This window comes from Panulirus ornatus, chromosome 65, assembly GCF_036320965.1.
Source record: "Panulirus ornatus isolate Po-2019 chromosome 65, ASM3632096v1, whole genome shotgun sequence".
In the NCBI taxonomy this organism is placed as follows: domain Eukaryota; kingdom Metazoa; phylum Arthropoda; class Malacostraca; order Decapoda; family Palinuridae; genus Panulirus; species Panulirus ornatus.
The window spans coordinates 23,250,879-23,261,245 of NC_092288.1; the positions used below are offsets into that span (position 1 = coordinate 23,250,879).

At 42.1% G+C, this 10,367-nt stretch overlaps 1 protein-coding gene across 9 annotated transcripts in view; it reads right to left on the minus strand.

The window, feature by feature from the left end:
* The window catches only part of LOC139746610 (carbohydrate sulfotransferase 9-like), a 36,596-nt gene that overhangs the window by 25,939 nt on the left and 290 nt on the right, over positions 1–10,367 (minus strand). For 5 of the 9 annotated variants that reach the window (XM_071658027.1, XM_071658026.1, XM_071658025.1 and 2 more), the window contains exons 1-2: positions 8,284–8,486; positions 4,744–4,989 (exon numbers count right to left, since the gene is read on the minus strand). In XM_071658027.1, the coding sequence (XP_071514128.1) occupies positions 4,744–4,866 (123 nt within the window). In that variant the 5' untranslated portion in view covers positions 4,867–4,989; positions 8,284–8,486. Of the gene's footprint in view, positions 1–4,743; positions 4,990–8,283; positions 8,487–10,023; positions 10,044–10,367 lie in introns of those variants that run through there. The other 4 variants (XM_071658020.1, XM_071658021.1, XM_071658022.1 and 1 more) reach the window with 3 other exon arrangements.

The following is a 10,367-nucleotide window of genomic DNA, read 5'->3' on the forward strand; positions in this document are numbered from 1 at the left end:
TGAATAGGGGAAATGGAGGTGGTCACAAAACAGCGAAGAGGAGATGAAGTATTTTGAAGGATTGTTGAATGTGTTTGATGACAGGGTGGCAGATGTAGGGTGTTTGAGTCAGGGTGGTACGCGAAGTGAGATAATCATGGAAAGTGGTATGATGAAGAAAGAAGAGGTGGTGAAAGCTTTACGGAATATGAAGTGTGGCAAGGCGGCTGGAGTGGACAGTATTTACATTCGATTTTCTTAAGAAACAGGATGACTGAGGGGGAGGGGGGTTTATTAGTTAGTTGGGATTTTCAGTGTTTGTATGGATCATAATAAAGTGCCTGAGGATTGGTGGATGCCTGTAAAGTGCCACTTTATAAAGGCAAGTGAATCGTCAGATTACAGAGGTGTAAGTTTGTTAAGTACATCTGGCAAGTTGTGTGGGAGAGTGGTGATTGAGAGGACGGTAGTATGTGCTAGGTTTTTGCACTGGGACACGAAAACATGGTTTTAGGAATGGCAGAGGATGGGTGAATTAGCTGTTTGCTTTACAGAATTTGTCCCAGAAATACTTGAAAAGAAATAGAAGGATGTGTACGTGGCGTACATGGATCTGGAGAAGGTGTATGATAAGAGACATCAGAGATGCCTTGTGGAAGGTGTTGCGAATGTATGGTGAGGAGGAAAACTGCTAGAAGCAGTGAAGAGTTTTTATCGAGAAGGTAAGGCATGTGAGCGAGTAGGAGGAGAGGAAGGTGAGTTGGGAGGGGTCGGTCTGTAGCACAGGTGTGTGATGTCACCATAATATCTGCTTGTGGATGGGGTGGCTGCAGGAGGTGAATACATAGATCCAGGGGGGAGAGGAGCGGGTATGCAGGCTGTTTGGGCTAAGGGAGCCGGGCTGGTGAGTCAGTTGTTGTTTGCTTATGACACGGCGCTGGTGGCAAATGCAAGTGGGTAAATCAAGAAGTATGAGTTCGCGAAAGGTAAAAATTGAGGGCATCAAGTCTAACAGATAAGAGAGAAAGATAATCTGGAGTGCGAGAGTGAACGGAAAGAACATGTTGGAAGTGGTGTTTTAAACACCAGGGAATGCATGTGTCAGCGAGGGTGCTATGAGAGTTGAAAGTGAGCCAGAGGGAGAGCGAAGGGGACAAGGATTCTGAACACACTGAGGAATATATATATATATATATATATATATATATATATATATATATATATATATATATATATATATATATATATATAAGTTAAGAGTAAATGTGAATAAGAGCAAGGTTATTAGGTACAGTAGGGTTGAGGATCAAGTCAATTGGGAGGTAAGTTTGAATGGAGAAAAACTGGAGGAAGTGAAGTGTTTTAGATATCTGGGAGTGGATCTGGCAGCGGATTGAACCATGGAAGCGGAAGTGGATCATAGGGTGGGGGAGGGGGCGAAAATGCTGGGAGCCTTGAAGAATGTGTGGAAGTCGAGAACATTATCTCGGAAAGCAAAAATGGGTATGTTTGAAGGAATAGTCGTTCCAACAATGTTGTATGGTTGCGAGGCGTGGGCTATGGATAGAGTTGTGCGCAGGAGGATGGATGTGCTGGAAATGAGATGTTTGAGGATAATGTGTGGTGTGAGGTGGTTTGATCGAGTCAGTAACGTAAGGGTAAGAGAGATGTGTGGAAATAAAAAGAGCGTGGTTGAGAGAGCAGAAGAGGGTGTTTTGAAATGGTTTGGGCACATGGAGAGAATGAGTGAGGAAAGATTGACCAAGAGGATATATGTGTCGGAGGTGGAGGGAACGAGGAGAAGTGGGAGACCAAATTGGAGGTGGAAAGATGAAGTGAAAAAGATTTTGTGTGATCGGGGCCTGAACATGCAGGAGGGTGAAAGGAGGGCAAGGAATAGAGTGAATTGGATCGATGTGGTATACCGGGGTTGACGTGCTGTCAGTGGATTGAATCAGGGCATGTGAAGCGTCTGGGGTAAACCATGGAAAGCTGTGTAGGTATGTATATTTGCGTGTCTGGACGTATGTATATACATGTGTATGGGGGTGGGTTGGGCCATATCTTTCGTCTGTTTCCTTGCGCTACCTCGCAAACGCGGGAGACAGCGACAAAGCAAAAAAAAAAAAAAAAAATATATATATAATATATATATATATATATATATATATATATATATATATATATATATATATATATATATATATATATATATGGAAAGTTGTGTGGGGCCTGGATGTGGAAAGGGAGCTGTGGTTTTCGGGCACTACTGCATGACAGCTAGAGACGAGTGTGAACGAATGGGGCCTTTGTTGGCTTTTCCTAGCGCTACCTCGCACACATGAGGGGGGAGGGCGATGGTATTCCATGTGTGGCGAGGTGGCGATGGGAATGAGTGGGGGCAGACAGTGTGAATTGTGTGCATGGGTATATATGTATGTGTCTGTGTGTGTATATATATGTGTACATTGAGATGTATAGGTATGTATATTTGCGTGTGTGGACGTGTATGTATATACATGTGTATGGGGGTGGGTTGGGCCATTTCTTTCGTCTTTTTCCTTGCGCTACCTCGCAAACGCGGGAGACAGCGACAAAGCAAAATAAATAAGTATATATATATATATATATATATATATATATATATATATATATATATATATATATATATATGGATGGATGTGTTGGAAATATGTTTAAGGACAGTCTGTGGTATGAAGAGGCTTGTTCATGTCCGAAATGACAGGTTATGAGAGAGACGTGGTAATGACTGGAGGGAATATGTATTCGAGACAACTGCAGAGGAATTGTATGTTATCAATATATGAATTACGGGTTAGCAGACGACTTCACCACTCCCACAGCCTGGTCTAAATATGCCACAGGTGTGGTCGGGAGGTCATTAATGTTAATTTTCCTCCAACCACAGATGTGTTAACTGAATACGCACGGAACTAATACCATGATGTCAATCTATGAACCTTAGTTTGGATCTACTCATACCAAAAGAAACGCAGAATTTCCTTTCTTGAGTTGCGTATAGATCCACCATGTAATGTCTGGGTGATGTTGTATATGAAACAAACATCGAGTATGGTACACCGCTTGGGAAAAGAGATTATATTATGCTAAAGTTTGATTTACGTGGTAGGTGAGGGAGCTACGAGAGCTGAGATAAAGCTGGGCGTAATGAGGAAGAATAATTGTGGAAGTTTCAGAGAAATCAACCATTGATTTGGTTAAATAGACTGGAAAATGGAAGTGCAGTAGGCAGGCAGGTGTGTCTTACGGTGAGAGATTCTGTGAAATTTACAATCAAGAAATAGGAATGCGAATACCACCAGCCTTTTAAATGTAGAGAGAAGGTTCAGATAGAGAGAGAAATTGTTTAGTAAATGTCAGAAGACGAGAAGAACTTTCGAGTTTTGCTGTGACACAGGTATATGCTCGCTCCAACCAGCCAGCATCTGTAAGGATAAGAGAGCAAGGAAATGGTGTACTAGGATAAGAAAGTAGGAACGAAGCAACTTTGAGGAGAATAGTGTGGGCAAAGCGGGAGAAAATCCATCCATTTTAAATCTATCCATCAGGAGTAAATTGTCAGTCTAGGACACCTAATCAGGCTTAAGTGGGACGATAGCACAGACCCCTTGAAATAATGTTCAAAATGTTTCTGAGGAAAGGAGAAGTGCCAAGGGAGTGGAATCGGGCAAGTATACCTGTCATACGACAGAAGACCGGGAAGAGGTGCCGAGGCTCCCTGCCCATCGTGGTCTATAAGGGACTTTGGAAATGATAATAAGGATGCTTCCCTGAAAAGGAGGAAGTATCATATTTGAGGGAAAGGAAGATTGTGCGTAATGCACACCTCCGATTTCCACGAGAGAGTGAGCTTAGTACGAAATTGGACAAACCTTAAACCAGGTGAAGAGACGGAGGGACACTATCGTAAAACCTTCTCCCCACAACTCAAAAGTAGTTATATTTCATTCATGGATGTGTGGCTGGGTTGGTGGGGGGCCATATCCATGGACAGGTATGGAAAAATGGGTCAAATACATTGGTAATAGGTGTATGAATACATTGTAAATGAGTGTATGAATACATTGTAAATGAGTATGGATACATTGTAAATCATTGTGTGGATACACTGTAAATGATTGTATGGATACATTGTAAATGAATGTGTTGATACGTCGCCAATAGTGTGTGGATACATTGTAAATAAGTGTGTTTTTTTTATACGTCGCCAATAGTGTGTTGATACGTCGCCAATAATGTGTGGATACAATGTAAATAAGTGTGTTGATACGTCGCTAATAGTGTGTGGATACACTGTAAATGAGTGTGTTGATACGTCGCCGATAGTGTGTGGATACATTGTACATAAGTGTGTTGATACGTCGCTAATAGTGTGTGGATACACTGTAAATGAGTGTGTTGATACGTCGCCGATAGTGTGTGGATACATTGTACATAAGTGTGTTGATACGTCGCTAATAGTGTGTGGATACACTGTAAATGAGTGTGTTGATACGTCGCCGATAGTGTGTGGATACATTGTAAATGAGTGTAGATGTGGATGCATTACAAATGAGTGTGTGGATACATTATAGATGAGTGTGTAGATACATTGTAAATGGGTTTGTGGATACATTATAGATGAGTGTGTAGATACATTGTAAATGAGTTTGTGGATACATTGTAAATAAGTGTGTGGATATATTGTAAATAAGTGTGTGTGGATCCTTTCATTATACTCACTGATGGCACCAGATATCCTGGGCTGGAGTTCCCGGGGGCCAGGAACATCACTAAGAAATACAGTGACAGACTGAGCAAGATGAACAGCCATGTACGTCCACTTCTCCTCAGCCCGAAACCCATCGCTGCGCCGCGCCCTTCAGGGCAACCTAGCCCAAATGGCCTCCAGGTGTTGAGTCTTCGGTATTTGCCACCTCTAGTTTCTACTCCCTGACGTCTTCTTCTTCTTCACGTACCCTCCTCAACCTGAAAGAAAAATATATAGAGAAACCGTACATATAAACGCCATATATTATTCTGTTACGACAGAATACTGAACAGTTTACGACTCGACGTAACACCTGCTTCAGATTTTTTTCAAATACTGTTCGCTGAGGAACGTATTGATGCCGTGCAAACATTAGACTAAATTCTAGGTTATCAAAGAAAAAAAATGATCTTGTCTATTAATTCGCTGTTAGAGGAAGCTCTGATGCAACGGGTCACCGACACATTGGTATTTGAAAGATTTTTCAGTCCTGCTTTGAATCTTAGTCAAGCAGATAGTGGATAGGATAAGAAAAATACGCCATGATTTAGAGACAGAAATTAGGGATCTTTGTAATGCTCTTGATGAGGTAAGGTGAGATGACATTCGTACAAGAAAATGATATTGGACATGTCCAAGGATAAGTAAGGCAATCGAACCATCACAGGTTACATGACTGACTGGGCGTAGTAGATCATTCTAAATCATCATAAAAGACCTACAAATGTGGCGCTGCTGACATCTCAATTGAGTGGGTACAACACACAAATGTCGCCCACTTCACTGCAAATCAACCGCTTAATATTAGCGCCTCCGTTGAAATTCATTTCCTGGCTATATTTTTCCTCCCTCCCCCCACATATATTTCGTTTTGTCTCTAATTCTGTGTTCGTGTGTGAAGCATGAGACTCCCAGACCTTTTGGAGTGTTGGGTCAGTGTCTAGCCTAGCTTTTAATAGTTTATGGACACTGCTTATCTTAGCATCTATCGCTTACAGACACTGCTTGACTTAGCATTTATGGTTTATGGACACTACTTAGTTTAGCATCTATCGCTTACAGACACTGCTTGACTTAGCATTTATGGTTTATGGACACTACTTAGTTTAGCATATATCGCTTACAGACACTGCTTGACTTAGCATTTGTTTTATGGACACTACTTAGTTTAGCATCTATCACTTACAGACACTGCTTGACTTAGCTTTTATGGTTTATGTACACTACTTAGTTTAGCATCTATCGCTTATAGACACTGCTTGACGTAGCATTTATGGTATATGTACACTACTTAGTTTAGCATATATCGCTTACAGACACTGCTTGACTTAGCATTTATGTTTTATGGACACTACTTAGTTTCGCATCTATCGCTTACAGACACTGCTTGACTTAGCATTTATGGTTTATGTACACTACTTAGTTTAGCATCTATCGCTTATAGACACTGCTTGACTTAGCATTTATGGTTTATGTACACTACTTAGTTTAGCATCTATCGCTTATAGACACTGCTTGACTTAGCATTTATGGTTTATGGACACTACTTAGTTTAGCATCTATCGCTTATAGATACTGCTTGATGATTGGGAGATGTATAAGAGATGCCGGCAGGAGGTCAAGAGGAAGGCGCAAGGATTGAAAAATAGGGCAAATGAGAGTTAGGGTGAACGAGTTCAGTAAACTTCAGGAGAATATGTTTTGGAAGGAGGTTGATGTGCGAAAAACAACAAATGAGAACATCGGTAAAAGGGGGCAAAGGGGGAAGTGGTAAAAGGTAGTGATGAAGTGAGGAGAAGATGAGTGAGTATTTGAAGGACTCGAATGTTTGATGATAGGATGGCAGATGTAGGGTGTTTGGGTCGGGGTGGTGGTTTGGTTAAGAGAGAAGAGGTAGTGAAAGTCTTACGTATGATGAAATGTGGCAAGGCTGCCGGAATTGATCGTATTGACATTGAATTTCTTAAGAAAGGGGGTGACTGTGTTGTTGATTGGTTAATTGGGATTTTCACTGTATATCTGGCTCATGGTGAGGTGCCTGGGATTGATGGAATGCATGTGTGGTGTCACTGTATAAAGACAAGAGAGATAAAGGTGAGTGTTCAAACGACAGAGGTATATCTTTGTTAAGCTGTGCGGGAGAATGGTGATTTGACAGGTTGAAAGCATGTACAGTGTATTGGAATGAGGAGAAACAGTATGGTTTCAGGAAAGGTAAAGTGGATCAGGTGTTTGCTTTAAAGGATGTGTGTGAAATTCTTTCAGAAACAGATGGACTTGTAAATGGCATTTATTGATCTGGAGAAAGCATATGTTGGGGTTGATAGAGGTGCCTTGTAGAAGGTCTTAAGGATATATGTTGTAGGAGGTTTGCTTCTAAAAACAGAGAATTTTTTGTCAAGGGCGTAATTCGTATGTACGAGTGGGAAGAGAGGAGAGTAAAAGGTTCCAAGTGAAGGTTGGTCTGCGGCAAGGGTGAGGGATGTCACCAAGGCTGTTTAATTTGTTTGGTGATACGATGGTGAGGGAGATAATGCGAGTCTTGGAGAGAGGGACAAGTATGCACACTGTAGGGAATGAGAGGGCCTTGGGAGGTGTCATTTGTCATCAGCTTATGATACAGCACTGCTGGTGGATTCGAGTGAGATACTGCAAAAGATGATGACTTGAGTGTGGAAGTGTGTGTGTTAATGTGAATAAAAGCAAGATTATCATTAGGTTCAGCAGGGTTAAGGGACAGGTTATTTGATGCGTAAGTCTGAATGGAGAAAAACTGGAGGAAATGAAGTGTTTTCGATACCTGGTAGTGTACATGGCAGCGAACAGAATCATGGTAGAGGAAGTGAGTCACAGGGCTGGGGAGGGACTGAAGGTTCTGGGAGCACTGAAGCGTGTGTGGAGAGATAGCTATCTAGAGAGCGAAAATGGGTATTATTGAAGGTTTAGTAGTCCCAATAATATCCAATGGATGCGAGACATATGCTTTAGATAAGGAAATGCGGAAGAGGGTGAAATGGAATGTTTGACGATAATGTGGTGTGAGGTGGTTTGATCGCGTAGAGGCGTGGTAATAAAAGGAGTGTGATTGAGAGAGCAGAAGAGGGTGTGCTGAAAGTGGTTTGGATATGTTGAGAGAATGAGTAAGGAAAGGTTGACAGAAATGATATATGTGTCAGAGGTAGAGGGAACATGGAGAAGCGGGAGATGCAAAGATGAAGCGAGTAAGATTTTGAGTGATCATGGCCTGAATATTTAGGAGGGTGAAAGGAATCCACGGGATGGAGTGAACTGGAAAGATGTGATATACAAGGGTCGACGTGCTGTCAGTGGACTGAACCAGGGCATGTGAAGCGGTCGGGTTAATTCATGGAAAGGTCTGTGGGGCCTGGATAGGAAGCTGTGGTTTCGGTGCATTAGACATGACAGCTAGAGAACAGATGTGAGCGAATACGCGGGTTATCTTCGTCTGAGGGATTTGATTAGTGGCAAAGAATAATCATGATTTTCTCTACCTCGAGTGACGCCGTCCTGTAGAGATGTTGCAGACACCATATAAGCGACGACACACACTGTACCATCAAGCACAAGGCACCACCAGACGTATGTTTCCAGGCCTGCACACCACACAAATCCACAGCGTTGGATTTTACGTCATTTTTACCAAACCTTGTACGCAGGGGGAGCTCGACCCCCACGACTGCCAAGCGTGTGTGTGAGCGACGCGTGGCCCCGCTATCATAACCTTCGTCAAGTAAGGTTGATAAGATTGTGGTTCTCCTAAATGTGATGTGTTATCGCAATATACGAAGGATACCCAGTACCAGTCTCAACCACAGTCATCCAATTTCGTTTTTGACACAAGTTTCCCCTGGCCCGATTTGACATTCTCTCTATCCTAGTCTGCACAAATCGTTTTATCAACACCGTTGAATGTATACATCAATTTCGTTGTGCTGGTATCAATGCATACGTGTATCCATGTCAGTTATATCGAGATATTGACATAGAAAGTCTTATCTATCCTGATCGTGTTACACACACATACTTCATGGGGGCGCTTGTATGCAAATTTCGTAGGTAAAGGCTTGGAGAGGTCTGGTATCTGCTTTGGAAATTGATTGTCACTGCTGAAGCATAGATGGGTATATTCTTTAAGTCTGTTGTTCATGATCGTGACGCATTCAAGGGCCTCCCGCCCACGGTCGATCATGGCATAGGTTCGAATCCTCGGTACGGCAGTCGGTCCATAGTCAGCCCAGCTGTTCATCCACCCCTAAGGGTTGGTCGATAAAATGGGTACCTGGGTTAGACTAGGATATATATATATATATATATATATATATATATATATATATATATATATATATATATATATATATATATATATTGCATTCCCGCCTGTTACACAGGGGTCCCGGGTTCGATCCTGGCTGTTGGAGGTTTGTATGTTTGTTCGAATATATATATATATATATATATATATATATATATATATATATATATATGTGTGTGTGTGTGTGTGTGTGTGTGTGTGTGTGTGTATACATATAACAAAAGAACCAAATGGCGACAGGAAAGGCTATCCAAAGAGTCTCGTAGCTTGCGGAAATGTACGAAACTGGCTGAGTCTCCAGCCGAGAAGGTTGGCCAATCCATGACAATGTGGATGCCTCAGATATGCACTATCGGTCGTGTGCTCATGCACAACCTCCTTCATAGTTCAGGAAAGAAATTGATGGCAACTGCTGACGTTGCCACGTTTACAGTACTGTGTCAACTATGAGTGCAGATGAGCAGGTATTCTTCAATTAAAAAAAAAACACTAATTACTTTTCAATTATAGAGAAAAATATTGATTTCATGTTTCACGTTCTTATCACTTATCTTCAGAGAGGTATTTGAATAATGACACATTTAATGGTGTTCCTGTTCTCTGCACTGCCCATAACCCTTTTAATTAGTAGGTAAGTGAACACACACACATGGGGTCCTTAATAATAAACTCGCCCGTACTGTACATATAATCCCATATACACACTAACACATTTCAATACATAACGATACACATGCATATGTAAATACACGACCACATACATAAATTGCCATATGCTAATTGTGGTGGAATAAGCCAGTTATTGTGGTGTAATAAGCACATAACCTAGTCGGCTACTGTGGTGTAATGTACCAGTTATTGTGGTGTAAAAAACCAGTTATTGTGGTGTAGGAAGCTGGTCGCTGAGTCTCACACTCACCTCAGTCGTGTGTGTGTGTGTGTGTGAGGAAGATGGTCGCTGAGTCTCACACTCACCTCAGTCGTGTGTGTGTGAGGAAGATGGTCGCTGAGTCTCACACTCACTTCAGTCGTGTGTGTGTGTGTGAGGAAGATGGTCGCTGAGTCTCACACTCACCTCAGTCGTGTGTGTGAGTGTGAGGAAGCTGGTCGTTGAGTCTCTCACTCACTTCAGTCGTGTGTGTGTGTGTGTGTGAGGAAGCTGGTCGCTGAGTCTCACACTCACCTCAGTCGTGTGTGTGTGTGAGGAAGCTAGTCGCTGAGTCTCTCACTCACCTCAGTCGTGTGTGTGTGTGTGTGAGGAAG